This window comes from Ictalurus furcatus, chromosome 25 (assembly GCF_023375685.1).
Source record: "Ictalurus furcatus strain D&B chromosome 25, Billie_1.0, whole genome shotgun sequence".
NCBI lineage: Eukaryota > Metazoa > Chordata > Actinopteri > Siluriformes > Ictaluridae > Ictalurus > Ictalurus furcatus.
Window position 1 is genome coordinate 19862390 of NC_071279.1, and position 27875 is coordinate 19890264.

The 27875-nt window shown below is 39.6% G+C and overlaps 2 protein-coding genes across 2 annotated transcripts; both read right to left on the minus strand.

Moving 5' to 3' along the window:
• Positions 1 to 247: 247 nt before the first annotated feature.
• LOC128601483 (zinc finger protein ZFP2-like) lies at positions 248 to 8218 on the minus strand. The gene is made up of 6 exons (XM_053614724.1): positions 8021 to 8218; positions 7457 to 7558; positions 4937 to 5051; positions 4628 to 4720; positions 4372 to 4488; positions 248 to 1518 (listed from the first exon to the last, which is right to left on the minus strand). The coding sequence occupies exons 2-6, from the start codon at positions 7526 to 7528 to the stop codon at positions 263 to 265; spliced, it is 1653 nt and encodes a 550-aa protein (XP_053470699.1). The 5' UTR covers positions 7529 to 7558; positions 8021 to 8218; the 3' UTR covers positions 248 to 262.
• Positions 8219 to 8444: 226 nt separating this feature from the next.
• On the minus strand, positions 8445 to 26371 carry LOC128601616 (zinc finger protein 571). Its single transcript, XM_053614923.1, has 12 exons — positions 26055 to 26371; positions 25838 to 25945; positions 25408 to 25537; positions 24794 to 24898; positions 24498 to 24608; positions 22778 to 23770; positions 17669 to 17754; positions 15789 to 15921; positions 15215 to 15307; positions 14958 to 15074; positions 10753 to 11649; positions 8445 to 9429 (listed from the first exon to the last, which is right to left on the minus strand). The coding sequence occupies exons 2-12, from the start codon at positions 25907 to 25909 to the stop codon at positions 9281 to 9283; spliced, it is 2886 nt and encodes a 961-aa protein (XP_053470898.1). The 5' UTR covers positions 25910 to 25945; positions 26055 to 26371; the 3' UTR covers positions 8445 to 9280.
• Between the last annotated feature and the right edge of the window lie 1504 nt (positions 26372 to 27875).

Here is a 27875-nt window from a genome sequence, read left to right on the forward strand (position 1 = left end):
AAGGATTTTTTTTCTTCATTTTCAACATTCAGATTTATGGCATTTGGCAAATGCCCTTGTCCAGAGCAACGTACAGACATTGTCTATCAAAATCACATCCTCATGCTAGTTCACTAGATCAAAAGTCACCCTTAACCAAATGTAGTTTCAGATTTTAGATTGCTCTTTGCAAAACCACAAAATTCATTATCCATTCAATTTCAGATGGGATGGTACAAATTAAAAATATCAACATTCAGGTGCAGATGTTTTGCATTTAAATTCAAATTTCAAATGGCATGATCATAACTTCATAGGTCTGTCCTGTGTGAATGGCTTGGTGTGCTTTCAGAGTACTCTGTCGAGTAAAACTCTTCCCACACTGTGAGCAGTGATAGGGCTTCTCTCCTGTGTGAATGACCTGGTGTGTCTGGAGATCACTTTGTTGAATAAAACTCTTCCCACAGCCTGAACAGTGATACGGCTTCTCTCCTGTGTGAACTCGTTGGTGTCGTTGGAGACTACTGTGATGGGCAAAACTCATTCCACATTGTGAGCAGTGATGTGGCTTTTCTCCTGTGTGAATGAACTGGTGAGCTTTGAAAGTACTCAGTCGATTAAAACTCTTCCCACAGTCTGAACAATGATACGGCTTCTCTCCTGTGTGAACGCGTTGGTGTCGTTGGAGACTACCGGGATGGGCAAAACTCTTCCCACACTGTGAACAGTGATACGGCCTCTCTCCTGTGTGAATGCGTTGGTGTGTCTGGAGATCACTTTGCTGAATAAAACTCCTCCCACACTGTGAGCAGTAATACAGCTTCTCTCCTGTGTGAACGCGCTGATGTCGTTGGAGACTACTGTGTTGGGCAAAGCTCTTCCCACACTGTGAGCACTGATACGGCCTCTCTCCTGTGTGAATGCGCTGGTGTGTTTGGAGATAACTTTGTTGAATAAAACTCTTCCCACACTGTGAGCAGTGATACGGCCTCTCTCCTGTATGGATGCGCTGATGTGTCTGGAGGTGACTCTGTTGCTTAAAACGCTTCCCACACTGTGAGCAGTGAAATGGCTTTTCTCCATTATGAATGCGCTGATGCCTCTGGAGACTACTGTGTTGGGCGAAACTCTTCCCACACTCTGAGCAGTGATGTGGCCTCTCTCCTGTGTGACTGCGCAGGTGTATTTGGAGATCACTCTGTCGAACAAATCTCTTCCCACACTCTGAGCAGTGATGTGGTTTCTCTCCTGTGTGAATGTGCTGGTGTCTTCTGAGATTTTTCTGGTCAGTAAAACTCTTCCCACACTGCAAGCACTGATAGACTTCTTTCTGCATTTGCAAAGTACCAGAGATTGTTTGCTGAAAACTGGAGCTTCTTGCCGGCATAAGATTCTCAAACATTATCTCTCCTGATTTTATTAGTCTCTCATATTCATCGGAGTGGCACCTTGTGATATGTTTGTGGAGGTTAATTTGAGATGTATAGGAAAGGGAACAGCAGAAGCAGGAATAGACTTCTAACTGGGCACCATCATTTTCTGGAAAATAAAATAAAAGGTATTAGAAACTCACTGTGTAATGGAGGGGGTAGGAGTCTTTAAGTACTCTCACAAGATCAAACAGCCAAAGCAGATGAAAATCAGGCCCTTAGGACTCTGATGGATCCCCAGGCCGAACAGATTTCCCTTGCCCCAGGGCACTGCTAGTGCTAATTCAGCAATGAGCAGATGCATCCTGGTTAGATGGATCATAAGTGGACAATGCTAAGTACAGTCTGATCACTCAAACCACATTTGGACATAGTCTTGGACGCATATGGCCACATCACATTTATAGTGTGAATGCAAATATGTCTCAAAGAATCTCAGACAACAACAAAGGACCACCTAACTGACTGCATCATTGCCTTATAGTTATTCTCCTTAGCCGGAGAATAACTAATCATTGTGAGACTGTTTGGAAATCATGCTGAACAGTAGAACTCACCACAGGGATAAAGGCAATGCTACACAAATCAGCCATAACTTTAAAACCACTGACAAGTGAAGTGAGTTACACTGATTATCTCGTTACAGTGGTACCCGTCAAGGGGTGGGATATATTAGGCAGCAATTAAACAGTCAGTTCTCAAAATCAATGTGTTGGAAGGAGGGAAAATGGCCAAGCATAAGGATCTGAACAACTTTGGTCCAAAGTAAGGGCCAAATTGTGATGGCTAGACGACTGGGTCAGAGCATCTCCAAAACAGCAGGTCTTGTGGGGTGTTCCCAGTATGCAGTGATTAGTACCTACCATAAGTGGTCTAAGGTAGGACAACCAGTGAACCAGTGACAGGGTCATGGGTGTCCAAGGCCCACTGATGTGCGTGGGGAGCGAAGGCTACCCCATCTGGTCCAATCCCACAGAAGAGCTACTGTAGCACAAATTGCTGAAAAAGTTAATGCTGGCTATGATAGAAAGGTGTCAGAACACACAGTGCATAGAAGCTTGATGTGTATGGGGCTGCATAACCATAGACCGGTCAGAGAGCCCATGGTTACCCCTGTCCACTGCCTAAAGTGCCTGCAGTGGGCACGTGAGCATCAGAGAGGAATAATTGAAGAATAATGGAAGAATATCTTTGTCTGATGAATCACGTTTTCTTTTACAGCATGTGGGTGCATATGTGTCACTTACTTGGCACCAGGCTGCACTATGGGAAGGAAGCTAGACAGCTGAGGCAGTGTGATGCAATGTTTACATTCAAATTTATGGCATTTGGTGGACACCCTTATCCAGATTGACTTACATTTATCTAATTTATACAACTGGGCAGTTGTGGGTTAAGAGCCTTGCACAAGGGCCCAGCAGTTGGCAGTGACGTTAATCTGACATGTATCACCCAAGTACACCCAAGTCCCAAGTACATGATGTAAAAGAAAACGTAATTCACCAGGCCACCACTGATCCATGGTCCAGTTCTGATGCTCACATACCCACTGCAGGCACTTTCGGCAGTGGACAGGGGTCAGCATGGGCACTCTGACTGGTCTGCGGCTATGCAGCCCCATATGCAGCAACCTGAAATGAACTGTGTGTTGTAACGCCTTTCTATCATAGCAAGCATTAATGTTTTCATTCTTCTATGGGATCGGACCAGAAAGGCTAACCTTCGCATCCACATCATTAAGCTCTGGGGGCCCCATGACCCTGACGCCGGTTCACTGGTTGTCCTTCCTTGGACAACTTTTGGTAGGGAAACCGCACAATTCCTGTATTTTTGGAGAAGCTCTGAACCAGTTGTCTAGCCATCACAATTTGGCCCTTGTCAAAATCGCTCAGATCATTACACTTGCCAATTTTTCCTGCTTCCAACACATCAACATCAGGAACTGACTGTTTGTTCACTTGCTGTCTAAAATATCCCACCCATGGACAGGTGCTATTATAATGAAATAATCCATGTTATTCATGTTTTAATTTTATGGCTGATCGGTGTATGTATGTACTACTGAAAATGGACAAAAAGTAGCTGTCTTCCTGCTGGATATCGAGCAGCACTTGCTTGTTCCCAACTATACAGCAAATCAAAAGGTAGATTCCCAATGACAGCAAAATCCAAAAAGGCTGTTGTTGCAAGAGCAGAAAAGGAAAGTGAGCCAATGACCCTTTGGACCATTTGGTCCAACATCCATCACAGCTCCAGTGTCAGTCAATGATATTATGGACAGACTATTAGGCTTTGACATTGAAGGCAGTTTGGACTTCAATCAAGGTCAAGCTATTTGGAAGCTGAGACAACCAGAAAAAATCCCCAACTTGAGAAACATCCAATCTGGTCTCAAGACAAAGATAATTGTGGAAATTTACAGACAGAACCAGTGACATTCACGGGTCAAGTCCTTTCCATCACAAAAAAATCCCACTGCAAAACACCAGTGGAATGAATTTTTCCAATCATACAGTGAGAAGAATCCTAATGAGGATGCATTGCTCATAGAATAGCCTTTTTTTCCCTGAAAAAGTGTCAGCCAAATTGAAATTAACAGTGGATTATGTTGTAAATCAGCAAACACCACTACGTCTGGACAATTCAACACTCTTCACTGTCCGTAAGCCAAAACATCAGTGGGTTATTGTGATTCACATGGCAAATTGTTTCTGGTCTGGTCCACTGTCTGAAAAACTCCTGCTATGGCTCGCATTCACTGTGCATGGAGAGTGGAATAAATCAGATAGTCCAGCTATTTGTGTGCAGAACATATGGCCCAGAGGTTTGTGTAGATATGACAACAGACAGGGTAACAACCAAAATCATTCACCTCACCTCTTCCTAAATACGTTTTCTTTATAATGAAATCTATAAGAATAGCTAGCGCAGGATTAGTGTTACAGTATCAGTGATACTTAACCCAAGACTGTCGTTGTATAGATGTAGTCTTCATCTTTAGATTCTTCCACTTTTACATGCAGGCTCTGAAATCCTCTCTGTTGGTCTACATTTTCCACAGAGCCGGATGTTTCTCCACCTGAAAGTTCACCAATTACATTTAAATAATTTCACCTCCAGTAAACCTCTGAGGAACAGAGGGGGAATGGGGGAACAAATATAGCCTAATAAAAATGTATGAGGTACAATCTGGAACCAAATGCACCCTGTTGTCTTACAGAGATAGTCTTCATCCTCCGGTTCTTCCTTTTTTATATATATCTGTTCATCCACAGGTGTGATGTGTCCCACAGAGCCTGGCGTTGCTTCACCTGAAATTTCATCAACTGAATTTAAAAACGTACAAAACACAAACAGGGTACGTCTGTGATGTGGGGCTGGTTTGCTGTACCTAGGTTTGAATGAATTTGTGAACATGTGTGTACATAGTGCTCCTGGGATAGGCTTCAAAGCCACCATAATCGTAACCAGGATAAGCAGCTACTGAAAGTGCGTGACAATGGGCTGTAATGTCTCATTTGACTTACAGACATAGCCTTCACCCTCAGATTCATCCTTTTTTACATGGTTCTGTTGGTCCATGGGGTTGATGTGTCCCCAAGATCCTGATGTCCCTCCACCTGAATCTGTACAAGTTTCTGTCTGCATATGACCAATGAGTGATAAGAAACTGATTAACAGAACAGCAATCACAAAGCCAGGAAAATCTTTTACTTATTAAACATTTAAAAACAACTCATGACCAGATCTCAAAGAGCTGTTTTTTATTGTATCAATCCATAATTGTAGCAGTTACAACAGTGCTGAAATTACACTTAGGCTTTCGGGGGTGGGGGAGTTGGTAGGTTATTAAGTTTATTTTTTGAAAATGTGTATGTTATGCGTCAAAGAAGTAAAGACGTTTTCTAGCCTTCATGTTTCTGGCAGCACTGTTTATATTCATTAGTACTCATTAGTACATTCATTAGTTTTTTCTAAATATTGTTTGTATATAGGTGCATCTCAAAAAATTGGAATATTGTGGAAAAGTTCATTTTTTCCCCATAATTTAATTTAAAAAAGTGGATCTTTCATATAGTCTAGATTCATTACACATAAAGTGAAATATTTCAAGTTTTTTTTTTTTGTTTTAATCTTGATGATTACAGTATACAGCTCATGGAAATTAAAAATCCAGTATCTCAAAAGATTAAAATAAAGAATTTATAATACAGAAATGTTGACCTGAGAAGACTCTAATCAGCTAATTAACTCAAAACACCTGTAAAGGTTTCCTGAGCCTTTAATCTCTCAGTCTGGTTCAGTACACAACCACAATCAATTTTCAGATGAAAGTAAATTTAGCATTTCATTTGGAAATCAAGGTTCCAGAGTCTGGAGGAAGAGTGGAGAAGCACAGAATCCAAGTTGCTTGAAGTCCAGTGTGAAGTTTCCACAGTCAGTGATGATTTGAGGTGCCATGTCATCTGCTGGTGTTGGTCCACTGTGTTTTCTCAAGTCGAGAGTCGATGCCGTGTCTACCAGGAGATTTTAGAGAACTTCATGCTTCCATCTGCTGTCGAGCTTTATGCTGATTTCCTTTTCCAGCAGGACTCGGTACCTGCCCACAGTGCCAAAACTACTAGTAACTGGTTTGTGACCATGGTATTACTGTGCTTGATTGTCCAGTCGACTCGCCTGACCCGAACCCCATAGAGAATCTACGAGAGACACCAGACCCAACAATACAGATGGGCTGAAGGCCACTATCAAAGCAACCTGGGCTTCCAGAACACCTCAGCAGTGCCACAGGCTGATTGCCTCCATGACATGCCGAATTGATGCAGTAATTCATGCAAAAGGATTAAAGTATTAAAGTATTGAGTGCATAAATTAAAATACTTTTCAGAAGGTTGACATTTCTTTATTAAAATTTCTTTAATCTAATATTTTGAGATACTGGATTTTTGCTGTAAGCTGCAATAATCGAGATAAAAACAAAAAAAGGCTTGCAATATTTCATTTTATGTGTAATGAATCTAAAATATATGAAAGTTCCACTTTTTAAATTAAATTACGGAAAAAAAGGATCTTTTCCGCGATATTCAAATTTTTTGAGATGCACCTGTATTTATATAAGTCACGTTATATTGTCATTCCTCTATATAGCTTGTATACATTGGAACGAAATGACGTTTCTTCAGCACCACGGTGCAACACGTAACAGTACGCAAGACCACATAAAGTGCAAGACACAACAGTGTGAGACGAGTGCAAGACAATAAATTCACAGGACAATAAGTACACAGAACATGGGCTGTAAACTGTAAGCTACTGTGTAATGTCGCAGCACAAGTGTAGTGGCAATGATAGACATGTACACCAGTGCTTCCATTGTACATCTGTTTAAAAAGTTTCCCAATTGTTGTAGGCTACACGTAACATGCCCCATATTAGTGGATCCGAAGTGGTCGCTGCATGCTACCACGCCACCATCTCGGACCAATATCAGGTTATATAAATATGAGTAATATATAAAATAGGTATTTTTATACCCTCATAACTGCTTATTTAGAAGCCAATGGTCCAGCAGTGGCTTGAATTCCCAATCAAAGCTCTTTGCCAAACACTGGGCTCAAACCCAGACCTTGTGATGGAGAGTTCAACTGACTGAGATGGTCAGGCACATCATTTATGACAAAGAATACAGTTTTATAGCCATTCTTTAGCTTGCCAGAAGGGGTTGTTACATATCTGATGAATTTCAGTGATATTTAGAATTTCAGGAGCTCTTGCACACACCGACTGTAGGATATTTGCATTGTGTGTGCCATGAAAGAAAACGCATGCAAATGCTAAGAATGTCTTTTACAAAGAGCCCATAGCCAAAGGTTTTGTTTTTCTCTCTGGTGAACAGTGGTCATGGCCAAACGAAACCTCAGATTTCTTTCGAAGGGGGGATCTGACTCCCAGCCCTGTAACTCCAACCCTGTCCTCCAACAATCAGTTGTTCAAAGCTTTAGAAATCAGACAGATCAGACATTTACACACATATGACTAACTGTTACCTGAGAGCCAGCAGGAGCAGGGGTGTGTGGAGGTTTTCTGAAAGAGCATGCTCGGACCTCTGCTGATTCCATTATAAGGTTTGGGTCTTAAAGGTCATAATTCTAGAAAAGGAGCTCAAATCATAAGTCATAATCATAAAACTCCAGAATTAACAGTATACTAATACACTTCATACAAATGATGGTTTCATCTAAAAGGTAACAGAGAAAACAATATATATATATATATATATATAAATAATCACATCCTTTAATAAGATAAAATATTCAGATAATATCTATTAATTAAAACTCAGAGCGTTGTAAAGTTTAAAATAAATGAAACTTAGCTGACAAACATCTAAAACCTAGCTTACAAAAGAGACTGTGTTCATGGTTTACCCAGCTACACCAGTTTTTACCTAGACCGAATCCCAAATCTCTCCTCTTTCACTAGGTAGTGCACTACACAGGGTGAATACGCCACTGTATCATTCTCTATGTAGTGCGCTTGGAGAGAAGTAGGGAGTCATTTGGGATTCAACCGCTAACTGTTAGCCGATCAGCTCAGCTAGTTTTACTTACCTCAGACATCAAAGGAGAACGTAGTAAACATCCTGAAATACTGATAACAGATAAAATCTGTTAGTGTAAAACTCACTCAGGAAGATTTTCACGCTGAAGATGATAACCTCTGTGACAAAACAAAACAAAACAAAACAAAAATAACCCTACAGCTCCTCTTCATCTGTAGTGAGTTTAAGGTGGAGTTAATGTTAAAGCGCCCCCTGCTGGAGCATTATGTTAATCACACCACAACGTGTACTGTAACAGATTATTAGTTAAGCGTGTATTATTTTTCATTCAAGTGGTTTCGGAAGTACACAATTACAGTACTGTGCAAAAGTCATAGGCACTTTATATATCTGTATGCAGATACATATAATTTTCTATATATCTGCATAAAGTCCTAAAATTAGACAAAGAGAACCCAGTTAAACAAATGAGTCAAAAATAGTATACTTGGTCATTTATTTATTGAGGAAAATTATCCAATATTACATATCTGTGAGTGGCAACTGTATGTGGAGCTTTTGCTTTCAGTATCTGGTGTGACCCCGCTGTGGAGCAATAACCGCAACTAAACGTTTTCGGTAACTGTTGATCAGTCGTGCACATCAGCTTTTAGCCCATTCCTCAGTCCTACAGTTCTTCCGGAAGTAAATATATTCTGTAGGAGTTTATCAGTCTCTCAGATCATTTTGGAGAAATTTTGGCCCACTCTTTAAACATTGCATCACTTTATTGATGTTTTAGGGCATTCATTTATGCACCACTTTCTTAAGATCCCACCATGGCACTTCAATGGGGTTGAAGTCTGGACTTGCCCAAACACCCTGCCTTTTTAAAATAAATTTTTTTAAAAGAAGATAACACTATTGATCCCAAGGGGAAATTACAGTTATACAAATGTCAATTTGCCAGTGTGCTTGGGATCATTGTCCTGTTGTATGACCCAATTACGGTACAGCTTAAGCTGCTGGACAGATGGTCTCACATTTGTCTCAAGAATATTCTGGTATAAAGAGAAGTGGAGAAATGGCTTTTTCCTAGCCACCCTTCCAGGAAAGCCATACTTGTTCAGTCTTTTTCTGATTGTGACATCGTGAACATAAACATTTAATGTGCTTACAGAGGCCTGTAGGTCACATGATGTAGCTCTTGGGTTTGTCTTTATATCTCTGAGCATTAAACAATCTGACCTTGAACTGAATTTGCTGGGACACCCACTCCTGGGAAGACTAACAACCGTCTTAAAGTCTCTCCATTTGTAAACAAACCTTCTCACTCTACATCAATTTCTAACTGTTTGGAGGTGGCCTTATAACCCTCTCCAGATCGATGAACAGCAACAGTTACATCACTGAGACCATGGCTGATGATTTCTTCTTGGCATGATGTAGACACACACCTGAGTTCTTCTAAACTCCAAACTGCCAAAACACATACACACACACACACACACACACACACACACACACACAGATTCAAAAGTCTGAGACCACATTGAAAACCTTTATTTTCCATTTAAAATTTTAAATAAAGAAGTTTCAAATTTTGAAATATTTAAAACAAAGAAAATAACTGTGCAATATCTTGAATATTTCATATTCAAGATTCTCCACAGTGTCTTTGTCCCTATTTAAATATAAGCAAACTGTGTGATATTGACCATGTTAACTGCTTTGTGCAGGTCAGATTTTCCTCCTGCCTAATCTGTTCTACTGAAGCATCAGACAACACTCCAATGGATTTGATATAAAATGGATCATAAGGTTTTACCACAAATGTTTGGAGTCCATGCAGGTCGAGTGCACATCATCATTAAAGCAAAAATACTAAGAAACTCAGAAATTCATGTAAATATTTAAAAGATTCTACATTTCACTCAAGTTAACTTTTCACTCAATATAACTTGTAATGGAAACTGTTATATTAAATTAGAAAAGTATGCAGAATAGAACATTTTCACTAGTGCTCTCAGACTATTAGACCCCACTGTATACAATCGGGGGAGAAGATCTGAATCTATGTTTTTATTTATTAGGGCCTAAATAACAATTTTGTGGTCCTCAACAACTTCTATAAACAAACAGATAACCTCAGGTGACAACAAAGTCTTTTGTTTTTCAAAAAGTAAATCAACATTCAGAAACCAGGAGGAAAAAAATAAGTGCATCCCATAATTCAGTAACACGTAGAACCACTTTTGGCAACAGTAACTTGAATTAAACATTTTCTGTAAGAGTCTCTCAGTCTCTCACATCTCTTTGGAGAAATCTTAGCCCACTCTTATTTACAACATTGCTTCAGGTCTGGACTTTGACTTGGCCATTCCAACACATTGATTTTTCCTTTTTTTAGCCAGTCAGATGTTGATTTGATGGTGTGGTTTGGATTATTGTCCTGCTGCATGACCCAATTTCAGCATAGCTTAAGCTGCTGGACAGATGGCCTCACATTTGTCTCAAGAATATTCTGCTATAAACTGGAGTTCATCGTTGTCTCAATGACTACAAGTTTCTACAAGTCCTGTGACTGAATAGAAGCTAGAGACTGAATGTTTTTTCATTGTTAATTTCAAGTGTTCCAAAAGAGTCACACCCTTTAAAATGTTAGTTCAGATTTTGGATTGCTCTTTTGCAAACCACAAAATTTAAGTTCAGTTTAAAAATCCATTTCAAGTAAAAAATGAATGTTAGATGGCTTGACACAAGTTCAAAATAACATTCACTGTGAGCAGTGATATGGCTTGCCTGTATGAGCACATTGGTGCTGTTGGAGATCAGTTTGATGAATAAAACTCTTTCCACACTGTGAACAACGATACAGGTTTTCTCCTGTTTGAATGCACTGGTGTACTTGGAGCTCATTCATTTGAATAAAACTCTTCCCACAGTCCAAACAATGACCTGCTTTCTGTTTTGTGTGAACACGCTGGTGTGCCTGGAGATAACTATGTCGATTAAAACACTTCCCACACTGCAAGCACTGATATGGCTTTTCTCCTGTGTGAATGCGCTGGTGTGTCTGGAGATGACTGTGTTGATGAAAACTCATCCCACACTCTGAGCAATAATATGGTTTTACTCCATTGTGAATGACCTGGTGAGTTTTGAGGTTATTTTGTCGTTTAAAATTCTTCCCACACTGTGAGCAGTGATACGGTTTCTCTCCTGTATGAATGCGTTGGTGTATTCGGAGATCACCCTGTCTAGAAAAACTCTTCCCACACTGTAAGCACTGATGCGGCTTCTCTCCTGTGTGAACGAGCTGGTGTGATTTGAGTCCTTGCCGATGAATAAAGCTCTTCCCACACTGTGAGCAGTGATGTGGCTTCTCTCCTGTGTGAATGCGCTGGTGTCGTCTGAGATTACTCCGGTCAGTAAAACCTTTCCCGCACAGTGAGCAGGGATAGACTTCTTTCTGCACTTGATTAGATGTCTTACTGTTAAGAGTATCAAAGATTGTTTGCTGATTACTGGAGCTTCTTGTGGGCATCAGGTTCTCAGATTTAATTTCTCCTGATTGTAGCAGTCTCTCATATTCCTGACAGTGGTATCTTCTGATGTGTTTGTAGAGGTAAATTTGAGATGTATAGGAAAATGAACACAAGGAGCAAGTGAAGACTTGTAACTGTGCATCATTCACTTCTGGAGAAGAAGAAAAAAACTTTATTGTGAAATAGAACAAAAGATTAATTTTTTTTTTTAGAAAAACAGTGTGAATGTAACATAGGCTCTATGAATTATGGATGATCAGCATCAGTGAAAATATCATTTCCAGTGAATACGCAGGCTAACTATTCTAAAAGATACCAACAAAGTACAACCCCAATTGTGAAAAAGTTGGGACAGTATGGAAAATGCTAATAAAAACAAACAAGAGTGATTTGTAAATGTACTATTGACTTGTAATTAAACAAAAATTGTATATATACGACATATTTGATGTTTTATCTAATCAACTGCTTAGTTTTTTGAAGATAAACTTTTATTTTGAAATTGATGCTTGCAACATGTTCCAAAAAAGTTGGGACGGGTCAATTTAGGACTAAAAGTGATGTGACAAGTTGAAATAAGAAGGTGAAGAAATCGTCTAATCATAGTATATAAGAAGCCTCCAAAAAAGGCCTAGCCCTTCAAGAGCAAGGATGGGTTGAGGCTCGCCAATCTAACAACAGATGCATCAGTGAATAATCCAACACTTTGAGAACAACATTCCCCAAAGACAAATCAGTAGGATTTTGGGCATTTCACCTTCTACACAATATAAGGAAAAGATTGAAGGAATCTGGTCATGAGTCTGTAATAGAGATCCTGACATGGGCTCAGGAATACTTTGGTAAACCTTTGTCACTCAACACCATTCGCTGCTGCATCCACAGATGCAAGTTAAGGCTTTACTATGCAAAGCAGAAGCCGTACATCAACACTGTCCAGAAGCTCCGCCCACTACTATGGGCTCGGTCTCTGATTCAGAACATGTGGCACATTATGAAGCGCAAAATAAGGCAATGAAGGCCCCGTACAGTTGTACAGCTGAAAAAATGCATAATGGATGAATGGGGGAAATTTCCTTTTGCTGAACTTAACCAACTGGTGTCTTCAGTGTCCAAATGTTTAATAAGTGTTATTAAAAGAAAAGGTGATGTTACACAGCGGTAAACAGTCGACTGTCCCAACTTTTTTGTGCCTTGATTTGTGCCATGACGTCGTTCAGTCTCTTTGGTTTGCTAGTTATAACATTAGTACAACAAGCTAGCTTAGCCAACAAAATGAGCAATGTACCGGAAAAACTAGGAACTGCAAAGAACTCCTCACTAAGGTTCTGTCAGACCAGTTTATAGTAGAACAGGACATGGATGTAGTTCAAAACTTTCAAAACTTCGTAGATTGTAAGTTTTAAAAATGTTAAATGAAGTTTGCTGGGCTGTAATCTCAGGCATGAATCCACTGTGGCATTAACATGCATCCTGGGTGATCGGATCCCCACAAGTGGACAGCCAAGACACAAAACTGTTCAGTTGTGATCAGATCACTCGAAATGGATGGTAATACCAGCTGTGAACAGGGTCTATATGTATGCATACTGAAAATGGACAAAAAGTAACTGACTTCCTGCTGACACCAGAGCAGAACTTGCATGCATTCCCAACTATAAATGTCACTACATGATGCAGAAATATTTGTTCATGCCTTTGTCACCTCTAGACTAGATTATTGTAATGCCTTACTGTCTGGGTGTTCCAGTAGGAGCATAAACAAGCTCCAGTTAGTCCAGAATGCAGCTGCTAGAGTCCTTACTAGAACCAGAAGATACGACCACATCACCCTGATCTTATCCACACTGCATTGGCTCCCAGTAAAATTTCACATTGATTATAAAATACTACTACTGACCTATAAAGCACTAAACGGTCTCGCGCCACAGTATCTTGTTGGTACCCGGAATAGCGAAGGCTACAGCAGGGGGAAGAGCTTTCTCTTACAAAGCCCCATAGTTATGGAACAGCCTTCCAATTAGTGTTCGGGACTCAGACACAGTCTCAGTGTTTAAGTCTAGGCTGAAAACATATTTGTTTACTCAAGCTTACCATGAGTAGACGTTCTTTTATGCAAAGCACAGTCTTACCTAACAATCTCTCCCTCTCTTTACCTCCCTCTCTCCTTCTGTCGAGCCACATACGATTTTATGGAGATGCCACTGACCCTGACCCTTTCTGCTGTCCAGACCTGCCTGATCCGTTCAGATGGAGCTCTCATCAGCTCCAATTCCACATGGACATTCTCACTGTGTCCACATGGACATTCTTGCTGGGACTACGGTTGCTGCTATGGCCCTGGGACTGCAATTACCACATGCAGTTTTGCACTCAGGTCTCCTTTGAACAGTGGACTACTTCAACAAAGACTTCATGTACAAACCATAATGAACTTTCTTTTACTTTCACACTATCCGGTGTTACCCAGATGAGGATGGGTTCCTCTCAAGGTTTCTTCCTCATATCATCTTAGGGAGTTTTCCTTGCCACCGTCGCCACCGGCTTGCTCAATAGGGATTAATCCACACACTTAAAATCTGTATCCTGTCTTTATATATGTCTGTAAAGCTGCTTTGTGACAATGACCGTTGTAAAAAGCGCTATACAAATAATATTGAATTGAATTGAATAAAGCAAAACGAAGTATATTCCCAATGCCAGCAAAATCCAAAAAGGCTTTTGGTGCAAGAATAGTATAGAACAAGAAAGTGAGCCAGTGACCCGGTCATTTGGTCCAACATCCATCACAGCTACAGTGTCAGTTAGAGAAATGATTGACAGACTAATAGGCCTTGATATTTGGCCACAACTTGAAGTCAGTTTGGACTTCAAACAAGGTCAAGTCATTTGGAAGCTGAGACAATCAGAAAAATCTCAACTAGAGAAACATAGAATCTGGTCTCAAGACAAAGATAATTGTGGAAATTTACAGATAAAAAAAATAGTGATCTTTATAGGTCAAGTCCTTTCTAACACAAAATAATACCCCAAAACAGCAATGGGAAGAATTTGTCTAGTCATAAAGAGAGAGGAATCCTAATGAAGATGCACATCTCTGAACAGCCCTTTTTCCTTGCCCAGCGATTTACAGAAATGGAAAGACATTACATTTAATATTTATCTAATTTATACAACTGAGCAGTTGAGGGTTAATGGCCTTGGGAAAGGGCCCAGCAGGGGCAGCTTGGCAGTGACCATTCTGGTCAGTAGTCCACTGAACTACCACAGTCACACATGGCACTCCACCACCAAACCAGTGAAGCACTAATAATATCATCTGTCATCATAAATCATCTGAAACAGAGGCACAAGATGAAAAAGATGTGCTGACAATCCTAGACTTCCTAGATAAGTGTCATATTCTGTGTAAGGAATAGCTAGCGCAGAATGAGTGTTACAGTGTCAGTGATACTTAACCTAAGACTGTCGTTGTACAGATGTAGTCTTCATCTTTAGATTCTTCCTCTTTTACATCCAGGCTCTGAAATCCTCTCTGTTGGTCTTCATTTTCCACAGAGCCTGACGTTTCTCCACCTGAAAGTTCACCAGTTACATTAAAAAAATTTTCACCTCAAGTAAACCTCTGAGGAACAGAAGGGGAATGGGGGAACAAATATAGCCTAATAAAAATGTTTGAAGTACAATCTGGAACGAAATACACCCTGTTGTCTTACAGAGATAGTCTTCATCCTCAGGTTCTTCCTTTTTTATATATATCTGTTCATCCAATGGTGTGATGGGTCCCACAGAGCCTGGTGTTGCTTCACCTGAAATTTCATCAACTGAATTTAAAAATGTACAAAACACAAACAGGGTACAAGTCTGTGATGTGGGGCTGGTTTGCTGTACGTATGGTTTGAATGAGTTTGTGAACATGTGTGTACATAGTGTTCCTGGGATAAAAAATAAAAATAAATAATGGTGCACTTATATAGCACTTTTATCCAAAGCCCTTTTCACTGTGTCTCATTCACCCATTCACACACACACTCATACACAATGGTTGCAGAGCTGCCATGCAAGGCGCTAACTTGCCATCAGGAGCAACTTGGGGTTCAGTGTCTTGCCAAGGACACTTCGGCATGTGGAGTCATGTGGGCCGGGAATCGAACCGCCAACCATACGATTAGTGGACGACCCGCTCTACCACCTGAGCCACAGCCACCATAGGCTTCAAAGCCACCATAACCAGAATAAGCAGGTACTGAAAGTGCATAACAATGGGCTGTAATGTTTCTTTTGACTTACAGACATAGCCTTCATCCTCAGGTTCATCCTTTTTTACATGGTTCTGTTGGTCCATGGGGTTGATGTGTCCCCCAGATCCCGATATCCCTCCACCTGAATCTGTACAAATTTCTGTCTGCACATCCCTACAAAGCTAAGGACCAATAAGTGATCATAATTATTTAGCAAAGAAAGTCAACACTAGATTCTGAGCATACTGTCTGAGGAGTCAAGGATAACGTTTTGCTTGATTAGCAGGATGGCATGCAAGCTACCAGGGACAGAAACTGATTAACAGAACAACAATCACAAAGCCAGGAAAATCTGTACATATTAATACATGTTAAACATTAAAACCAACCCATGCCCAGATCTGCAAGAGCTGTTTTTTTATTGTACCAACTCATTATTGTAGTATTATTGTAACGGGGTTGGTGGGGTGGCAGATGATTATGTTTATTTTTTGAAAATGCCTATGTTATGTTTCAAAGAAGTGTCGTAAATGACACTATTTACATATATTTATAATGTGCCATGGACAGGCAACTCGTTATGGGGAGTAGCTCAATGGACAAAGAGTGTCTTTATTTGTTTGTTGTTTTTGGCATCCAATATTTCCATCCTGCACTGAATGCTAGGACACATTTCCATTTTGACCTACTGCAGCTTTCATTTTTCATACAGCATTGTTGTTATTCATCAGTACTGTGAGATAACGTCCTTTTCGTTTTTCTATATATTGTTCATATATTAATATAAGGTTTCTTACCTTGATGGTTGTGTATTTAGAAGAAGAAGAAAGCCTTTATTTGTCACATATGTACGCTACACTACAATGAAATCCTTTTCCTTTCTTGTTTCGTCCAATTAGCCCATAGCCAAAGGTTTTTTTATTTTTCTCTCTGTTGCCAAGTGGTTCAGTTATGCAGGAGATTAGTTGATGTTTTACAGCATTACACCATCAAAATATTATATCCTTATTCTCCAGCAGTGACAGGCTGGGGCCATGTGTAACTAATGCAGTCATTGCTGTCCCTCAAGCTAGCAATAGTTGCGCTAGTTTCAGGTTCTAAACTCCAGGTTATAAACAATTATAAAGATTTAAAATTTAACAAAACTTAAATTTGTTACATTTCAAATCTACCGATCCATGAGTGCTTCCAACAACCACTGACAGATCTATGCTTCAATTTTTAAAGCTGTGGCACTGGTGCCGTTGAAGAGAAACGCAAGAATGTCCAGAACGTCCAGGATTTTGCGATCGCAGAAATCAATGCAAAATCAAGCAAACTTCGCAATATTCGGAGAAGCTTGAAATTTTTCAAAATGACAGCAGCTTTTCCGCAGATTTGGGCCGAGACGCGTCGTGTAACGTCATCACAACACGTATTCATCGAAAGCCTTCATCAATTCACGTGTGTCGAACCTGAGCACAGCTAAAAGGTCTCATTTACCAACAACTGCTGTGGAAGATCGTGTGGAAAAAAAGCACAAAGACCTCCGCAAGTTGCATCGCAAATTTTGTAAAAATACGCAGCAAACTCAAGCATTTTTGGCAGCAACAATCACAAAAAAACTCCACGAAATCTTGTAGGGACTGAATGTCAAACCATCTACTCATGAGAGACAAGCTTTCAGAGTTTCATTCCTTTTATTTCACTTGTATTCGTTGTAAACATTTTAAGAACAGAAATATACTGTTAATAATATATTTTTTTTTTATAAAAAAAGATTAGCCAATTACTTATCATTTTTACTCAGGTTTTCCTGCATTTTTCCTGCTCAGGTTTCTTTCGAAGGGGGGGATCAGACCCCCCTTTTTCGTAATTCCAACAAGCAGTTGTTCAAAGCTTTAGAAATCAGACAGATCAGACATTTACACACATATGACTAACTGTTACCTGAGAGCCAGCAGGAGCAGGGGTGTGTGGAGGTTTTCTGAAAGAGCATGCTCGGACCTCTGCTGATTCCATTATAAGGTTTGGGTCTTAAAGGTCATAATTCTAGAAAAGGAGCTCAAATCATAATTCATAATCATAAAACTCCAGAATTAACAGTATACTAATGCACTTCTTACAAATGATGATTTCATCTAAAAGGTAACAGAGAAAACAGAAAACACATATATATATTTTTAAAAAATCACATCCTTTATTAAGATAAAATATTCAGATAATATCTATTAATTAAAACTAAAAGAGCGTTGTAAAGTTTAAAATAAATGAAACTTAGCTGACAAACATCTAAAACCTAGCTTACAAAAGGGACTGTGTTTATGGTTTACCCAGCTACACCAGTTTTTACTAAGACTGAATCCCAAATCTCTCCTCTTTCACTAGGTAGTGCACTACACAGGGTGAATACGCCACTGTATCATTCTCTATGTAGTGCACTTGGAGGGAAGTAGGGAGTCATTTGGGATTCAACCGCTAACTGTTAGCCGATCAGCTCAGCTAGTTTTACTTACCTCAGACATCAAAGGAGAACGTAGTAAACATCCTGAAATACTGATAACGGATAGAATCTGTTAGTATAAAACTCACTCAGGATTGTCACGCTGAAGATGATAACCTCTGTGACAAAACAAAACAAAACAACAATAACCCTACAGCTCCTCTTCATCTGTAGTGAGTTTAAGGTGGAGTTAATGTTAAAGCGCCCCCTGCTGGAGCATTATGTTAATCACATCACAACATATACTGGCTGTTATATCACGCGTTTATCAAACCCAAGTTTTCATCTTGCTGCTGTGGTTATTTAATCTTTTTTATTGGTGTAGTAAATAGAATTTCTACAGTGGCAGCTTGTATAAATGGGTTAGCAGGGCTAGGTGATTTCACTGCAGTTTCTATCTTTTCTAGGACACTTTTTATAAACAGTTTGAACCCATTGCTGTGGCAGTGGAAATGTTTTCTACAACATTACATCTACTATAAACGAGATGTTACAGTTTATTAGTTAAGCTTGTATTATTTTTCATTCAGGTGGCCTTGGAGACTGACCCAGCATCTAATATTCATTTAACATTTCATTGAAAGGGTGTACACTCACTGTCCACTTTAATAGGAACACCTGTACACCTTTTCATTTATGCAGTTATCCAATTGTCCAATTATGTGGCAGCAACACACTGCATTAAAAATAAATAAATAAATAAATAAATAATATGCAAATACAAATCAAGAGCTTCAGTAAATGTTCACATCAAACATCAAAAAGTGTGATCTCTGTGACTTTAACCGTGGCATGGTTGTTTGTGCCAGATGGGCTGGTCTCAGCATTTCAGAAAATGCTGATCTCCTGGGATTTTGACACACAACAGTCTCTAGAGTTTACACAGAATGATGCAAAAAAACAAAAAAACATTGAATGAGCAACAGCTCTGTGGGTCAAAACGCCTTGTTGATAAGAGAGTTCAGAAGAAAAATACTATTCCCAAAAAATTTCAGGAGATGTAACTTAAAATTTAAATTTCAGACTCTTTACATTCATTGACATAGGGATGGGCAGACTTATAAGAATTGTACTAAAGCCAACCTCAGAGATGTTTTGGTTTCACTTTTGAATCCCTGTTAAGTCGTCCATCCATATACAATCACTATTTTATTTACTTTTTTTTTTTAATGACCGCCTATGGAAATTTATAGGATACCATTTCTTTAGTCATAATTGAATCATCAGTTTTAATTGTCTTAATTTATGGGTTTATGTTGTCTCACTTTCTTTACTGTTTATATTTTTTATTCAATGCCAATAATATAAAATTACTGGTTTTTCACTAAATGTTCTGGATGCTGCTCTTAGTCTCTGACCTAGTGATGTAGCATGAGGATGTGTTGCTGATCGAGACTCTTTTATGAGTCGCTCTGGATAAGTGTGTCTGCTAAACTGCTGTAAATGTAATAAGCATAAACAACTCCACAGTATATTCCAGATATAGTTTAGTTAGTCTTCTTAAGTGTAAATTTACACACTCAGGACTCAGAGCATGAGTAGAACAGGAATGTTTTACCAAATTTGATGGGATTTAGAATTTTTATAGGATACCGTGTCCTGATAGAACCTTTTTTTAAAAATCCAACTGACAACGTCAGTGTGTGCCACAAATGTAAGATATCATATAGACATGAATAATTAATTAAGGTGATGGAGATCGGTTTGTTTTTAGAACGAAGCAATCAATACCCCGCCTACAGATAAGTGTACTGTTTCAGAAAAGTATATGAAGGTATGTTTGTGTGTTTATAATTCAGACTCTCACTGTATTGTTTCAATAAAGTTTGATTACTTTTTGGCATCTACAAACCCTCTGTCTCTTAAGTTTTTTTGTTAGACTGGAAAGATTGTTTTCCACAACACTAACTGGGGCACTAGTGTAGGTTAAATCCACCTGAATAATTAAATCTCCATCCATACTGTAAGCACTGAATTTGTTTCTGTGCTGTGTGAATACACTAGTGTCGTGTGAGATCACTGTACCGACTAAAACTCTTCCCACACTCTGAGCAGCGATACGGCTTTTCCCCTGTGTGAACGCGCTGGTGTTCTCGAAGAGCACTTTGTTGAGTAAAACTCTTCCCACACTCTGTGCATTGGTGTGGCTTCTCTCTGGTGTGATTGCACTGATGTTGCAGGAGATTTTTCTGGTCAGTAAAACTCCTCCCACACTGTGAGCAGGGACAGACTACTTTGTGCAATTGTTTATTAGGTCTGTTAACATGTAGAGGTTGCCAGAGATAGTTTGCTGAATACTGGATCTTCCTGTGGGAATACAATTCTCATATTTTCTCTCTCCTGACTGTAGCAGTCTCTCATATTCCTCATAGTGGAATCTTTTGATGTGTTTTTGGAGGTAAATTTGTACACCAGGAGCAGGAGACGACTTTTAACTGTGCAGCATTTATATCTGGAGCAGAAAATGAACAGTATTAGAATCTCATTGTGAAAATGTACAAAATCATACTGAAATCAATCTTTAGGAAAACAGTATAAATGAAAAACAGGCTCTATGAATTATTAATGGCCCGAGGCTTTAAAACATTTTCAGTACTGGTGATCATGCACACAGAGTAGCCAAGTCCGGCTGTGTTTTACTTGCTGTAACGTGAACACTCTTCTTATGTGGAACTTTAGTAAACCGAAATTATAGACATAACCAAACTTTTTGCTTCAGATAATTTACTAGATTAAAACATCCAAGCATTAAACATCCCCAGATCTACAGTATGTGGGGAAATCCTGAGACCATCCTCTTTAAGGAGAACAATGTCCTACTGCAGTCCTGACCCCAAACCAAGGATGGACTGAGCCAATAATAGGGTCTCAATGTCTAAATGTCATCCGGCTAAATGTCAAAGTAGGTACATGTTGGGTGCACAGACCCTCCATGATCTCCCGCATGCTCTGTTAAGGCTTGGTACTTTCTGAAGCTTTCTTGTATGAAAAATTTGGTAAGGAGTTCAGGTTAGCAGTAGGCCCCACATATAGTGCATACACAATAAACTGTAAGGCAAGAGGATTAGTCACTGGCAATATACCTTCAGAGAACAAATTGTGATGAAATTTTACACTATCTACTATACAGCAATGGAAAGGTACCAATACAACACCTATAACGTACATAATGAGAATCTCTCTCTCTCTCTTTATATATATATATATATATATATATATATATATATATATATCCCCATCCTTTGCATTCTAAATACTGGCAATGACATTAGGTACAAGGCTTTTAGTGCGGTAAATCTGTGCAGGTCGGGCCATTCCAGACACCAGTCAGTCCTGGCCTTCCTGCCCTGCCCTGCTTTGGATGCTGCTCCCTAAGCTTTGTGTCCTGCTTCCGCCCCAAAAATGACATCATCAATGGGCAACAGTATTTAACAGCAAGTTTTTGGGGCCAAGATGCATCATGTGATGTCATCACAATGCACATTCAGCCAAAGCCCTCTTCGATACATGTGCTTCTAACATGAGTACAGCTCTCAAAAGGTCTCATTTACCAACAAACATCATTGTGAAAGACTGTGCAAAACAATTTTGTGAAATTGCAATTTCACCAATTTAAGTAGTTTTCTGTAAAAAAAAAAAAAAAAGAAAAAAAAGGGAAAAAAAAAGGCACAAAAACTATCCAAGTTGCATCACAAATTTTGAAAAAAGCCACAGCCAAATCAATCATTTTTGGCTACAACAATCACAAAAAGAAATCCTGTACAGACTGATACATTTAAAAAAAATAATAGAGATATAAAGAACAAATGAATTTGTAAAAATGACAGAACTCTATTCCGGAAAATAATTTGTGTAGATGTAACTTAAAGTGGAAGTTTCCCAACCTTCCCACTGACTAAGTATGGAATGGGTGGTGTTAACAATTGCACTGCAGTCAGGCACCCCGAGACATTTTGGCTTCACTTTTCACTCTTACGTTACGATGTTCACCCAAACATACAGTCACTGCTCTGGATATGAAGGAAAATTTTGAGGCTTACAGTTCACTGTATAGCATTTTATTGTGTACACTACAAGTATATTTTGAACAGTATTATGCGGAATTAAACAGTGTTATTCTAAAATTGTTAAACCTTCAGAAGAAATGTGACAATGTTCAGTCAAAAGATTTTCAGGGATGCCACCAGACACACCTCTCCTCTAACCAATCAGCATTGACGCTATGCAAAACAGCAGATACGCATAGCTTGTGGGAGGACTGAGCACCAGCACGTCTCTGAATTACCCCATTTACCCATGATGTGACATGTAACCATGTGTGACACAAAAATGCAAGTATGTGTTAACTAAAAGAAGTAAAACTTCTGTCAGACATTAGACTTCCTTACACTTCTTAGCAAAAAAAGTCAATGCACCCTGACCGAGGAGACAGAGTTCACGTCCAACACATATATCTTTAACTACACAAATAAATAGTTTGTCAAGTACAAAAACATACATACATGCATGCATAATCCTTAAAAAAGCATGGTAATTATTGAAAGATCACGCATCACAAGCCGGTGGCTCCTTGTTGGGACACTTGTGTAGGTTAAATGCACCCGAATAGGTAAATCTCCGTCCACACTGTAAGCACTGAATTGGTTTCTGCGCTATGTGAGTGCGCCGATGTCGTATGAGATTACTCTGTCGGAAAAAGCTCTTCCCACACTCTGAGCAGTGATACGGCTTTTCCCCTGTGTGAATGCGCTGATGTTGCTGTAGATTACTGTATTGAATGAAGCTCTTCCCACACTCTGAGCAGTGATACGGCTTTTCTCCAGTGTGAATGCGCTGGTGGTTTTGGAGATCACACTCTTGAATAAAAGTCTTCCCACACTCTGAGCAGTGATACGGCTTTACACCCGTGTGAACGCGATGGTGTCTTTGGAGATTACTGAGAATGGTAAAACCCTTCCCGCATTGTGAGCACAGATACGGCTTCTCTCCTGTGTGAATGCGCTGGTGTATTCGAAGAGGAGTTTTTCCAGTAAACATTTTGCCACAGTGTGAGCACTGATACGGCTTCTCTCCGGTGTGAATACGCTGGTGTGTTTGAAGAGAACACTGATGAATAAAAGTCTTGCCACACTGTGAGCAGTGATACGGCCTCTTTCCTGTGTGAATACGCTGATGTACTCGAAGAGCACTTTGGTGAGTAAAACTGTTCCCGCACTCTTTGCAGTGGTGAGGCTTCTCTCCTGAGTGAATGTCTTGGTGTCGTAGGAGATTTTTCTGGTCAGTAAAACTCTTCCCACACTGTGAGCAGGCATAGACTTCTTTCTGCTCTTGCTGGTTGGATGCGTTAATGTTGAGAGTACCACGGAGTACCTGAATACTGGAGCTTCTTGTGTGCATACAGTTCTGAGATTTTATTTCTCCTGATTGTAGCAGTCTCTCATATTCCTCCAAGTGGCATTTTCTGATGTGTACATGGAGGTAAATTTGAGATGTATAAGAAACGGAACACAAGGAGCAGGAGAAGACTTGTACCTTGGTATCATTCATTTCTGGAGCAGAAAATGAACAGTATTAGAGACTCATTACAAAGTACATATACTCTATGAATTATGGACTAATATATATATATACATACAAAGTTCACTTGTGGTGAACATGTGCAGAGTGACCGAGTCTCACTTTATGTTACTACTAATAACGTGAACACTTATTATGTGGAAGATGCCTTCTGTAAACTATTTTTTTTTAAGAACCTTTATCAATCCATACAGGATTTCACTGAGTTTTTTTGTGATTGTTGCGGCCAAAAAACTTGATTTTTCTGGGGCTTTTTTCAAAATTTGCGATGCAACTTGCTGAGTTTTTTGTGCTTTTTTGCGGAAAACTACTTAAATTGGTGAAATTGCAACTCTTGCAAGTTCCACCGAATATTGCAGAGTTTCCTTGATTTTGCATTAATTTCCGCGATCGCGAAATCCTGGAGGGACTCCTTTATATGCATGGCCAAGATCAAATTTGGGAGAAACTGGGTGGAAAACCCTAAAAATCTACTACAAGGCTAACAAAAAAATGTGGTGACTGTAGCCAAGAACTATGTGTGGTATTTCCAAACCAATGAGAAATCTGAGACTGAAATCAATCCAAGTCCATTCGCTTGTGTGTAAACCAAAGCCAAGCCAAATCAAAGCCTGGACTTTCAAACAAAATCTGAGAACTCTTTACTTTTAAATGAATTGCCAGCTTTAGAATGATCTCCACGTGACTTGGTTACTTAACCCATTTCACTGAGGTAATCATCTTCAGACTCTTCTGTCTTTTTTAAATTCTTCCTTTTAAATCGTTTCTTCTGTTGGGCCACATGCTTCATAGAGCTTGATGTCTCTCCACCTGAAATTCCAGCATTTAAACTTAAATACTTTCTTTTTTTCTAATGTCTCAAGTAAAAGTATAAAAACTGAGGAATAACAGTGAAAATGAACTGAGGGACAGATCCAGCCACAAATAATGTCTAATTGAGACTACAAGGTTTTACTGAACTCCAGACTGGACCATAATACACCCTGTTGCCTTACCGAGGTAGTCTTCATCTTCAGGCTCTTCCTGTTTTATATGTTTCTGTTGGTCAACAAGTGCGATATTTCCCACAGAGCATGATGGTCCATTACCTGAAATTCCAACTATATTTATACATTTATGTCATTTAAATGAAACAAAGTGAAGTACAAAACAAACAAACAAAACCTCAGCCACCAAGAAGACTAGTCCTTCTTGTTACTAATTTGTATAACAAAACTACCCTTAAAATATACTTCAAATGGAATTCAAGGGAATAATGATATTGAAGAAAAACTACTTCAGACATTTGACCTTGATGCTGTTTGGATCAATTCCAAAATCTAATCAGTTCATCTGCTGATTATTACAATGATGATTCCATATAAATACTACAAACATTCAACCACTTGTTCTTGAGATATCGTGTTAACGAGAATCTCGGTTGGATGGCTGGAAGGACAGTAAGAGGAAGAGGCATAAAAATCTGACAAGACAGTAATGTGGGTCTGTTTCAGTTAAGCCGAACCACAAAATAAACTGGTTCACAAATTATTCTGGTAAAAACTAAATGTATTACTGTGCTCAGTACTACTGTGCTTAGATTGGACTGTGTTGTTCCCTGTTGACTTACAGAGGTAGTCGTCATCTCCAGGTTCTTCTTTTTTTATATTCTGAAGGTCCACAGGTGTGACATGTACCACAGAGCCTGATGTCCCTCCACCTGAAGCTGTACAAATTTCTGTCTGTCCATCCCCACAAGACTAATGGCCAAAGAGTAAAAATAATTATTTAGCACATAGAAATTAAGCAAAATTAAAGTTATAACTTATTTGCAGATCTTCACCATACTGTCTGAGGAGATAATGATAACTGAGGTTTACTTAGCTACCAAGGCAACAAGAACATTCAAACAGCCAAGAGAATATCATACGTATTAAACATTTATCCTGGTTGGTGCTCTGATTTGAAAGAGTGTTTTACTTTATTTGTAGCTATTCCAATATGCAGTTCTACTAAGCTCAACCATATCAGAAGATTACACACACATGGATAAATGTTACCTGTGAGCCAGCAGGAAGATGATTGTGTGGAGGTTTTCTGGAAGAGCACAGTCGAACCTCTGCGGAATCCATTTAAGGTGTTATCAGAAGGTCTAAAAAGTCATGATTCTGGAAAAAAGAGTGAAATCATAAGCAGAATTCCAGATTCTTCTGTAAACTACTACTCTTCAGAGAAACTATTAAAATATAGAGAAAGAAAAACATGTTGAAGGCTTACATTTCAAGGTATTTCACCCTGCTGACTCCTGTGACGGAGCGGTTTCAAACATTGTTCAGTGCAATGGGAAACCTGGGCCGGCTTGAAGGGGGATTTTCGGCCAAACTGGTTTAGAAGAAGAAGAAGAAGCCTTTGTTTGTCACATATACATTACAGCACAGTGAAATTCTTTTTTCACATATCCTAGCTTGTTACAAAGTCGGGGTCAGAGCGCAGGGTCAGCCCTGATACGGTACCCCTGGAGCAGAGAGGGTTAAGGGCCTTGTTCAGTGGCCCAACAGTGGCAGCTTGGCAGTGCTGTGACTTGAACCCCCAACATTCCGTTCAGTAACCCAGAGCCTTAACCGTTGAGCAACCACTGACCAATGGACAGCACCAGGTTTGGCTCGCCAAAATCTGCCTGGCCAGACATTTGCAAATCAATCCTGCAAAATGTACCTTGTGCAACAAGATTGCTCTTTGGATCTGTGACCAAAGAAGACCTGGGGGGTATGAGCACAGGTCTTAAAATCAGCACAGCAAATGGGCCAAGGCAGATGAAAACTTCAAACTTCCACATCTTGGTTAGGGTCTGGCACATGCAAGCCTTAAACAGAGAAAGTCAAGCTCTTAGGTCCCAAGCAGATTTCTGAGTGCCACCCCTTTTACTTTGTGGATGGGGCTCTTAACAGCACTCCCACTATCATATCGCTGCTGAAGAATTCCCCAGTGATGTCCCGCAGTGACACCCCGTACCACTCACTCCATTCACCATGAAGTTGTTCGAGCGGCTATTCATGAGTCACACTAGAACTAGTCTCCTCATCACACCAAGCCTGCTGCAGTTCATGTATTGCCCCACCTGCTCCACAGAGGGCATGATCTCATATGCTCTTCATCTGGCCCTAATCTACCTGACAAAAAGAATACTTATGATTGAACTGAATGATACTCATAGACTTCAGTTCAGCATTCTACACAATCATCCCCCAGCAGCTGATCAAAAACCTGGACCAGAAGGTTTCAGTCCACTGCTAAGCTGTAGCTAAGGACCTCATTAGTATTTAGTGTAATTCAATCTCTTTATTGTGACGTTAAGTGGTATTATTGTGTGATAAAACAATCTCGATTTGTACTGCGTTAAATTTTCCGTAGATAACAATGATTCAAATTCAATAAACTTTTGTCTCTATTTTCCATCTAACTTCCCAAAATAGCCAACAGATGCAGACTGATCATTATACTTTAAGAATTTTGCTCAGTCTAATGCTGCACAATGACATTTAGTCCGTACAGGATTTCGCAGTTTTTTTGTGATTGTTGCAACCAAAAGTGTTAGATTTTCCCGCAGCTTTCTGAAAAATCTGCGATGCGACTTGGGAGGTTTTTTTTGTGCTTTTTTTTGGCAAACTCACGAAATTGTTTTGCCCTGTCTTTCACAGTGATGTTTGTTGGTAAATGAGACCATTTAGCTGTACTCCTGTTTGACACATGTGAATCGATGAGTGCTTCGGCTGAATGTGCGCAGTGATGACATAACATGAGGCGTCTCGGTCCAAATCTGCGGAAAATCTTTGGTAAATTTGAAAAGTTGCAAGCTCCTCAGAATATTGCAGCGTTTCCTCGATTTTGTGCAAATTTCTGCGATCACAAAATCTTGGAGGGACTGACATTTTTACACACTACAGTGGTAAATGGCGCAGTTATATAGCACTTTTATCCAAAGAGCTTCACACTGTGTCTCATTCACCCATTCCCACACTCACTCACACACCAATGGTAGCAGAGCTGCCACGCAACTTGGGGTTCAGTGTCTTGCCCAAGGACACTTCGGTATGTGGA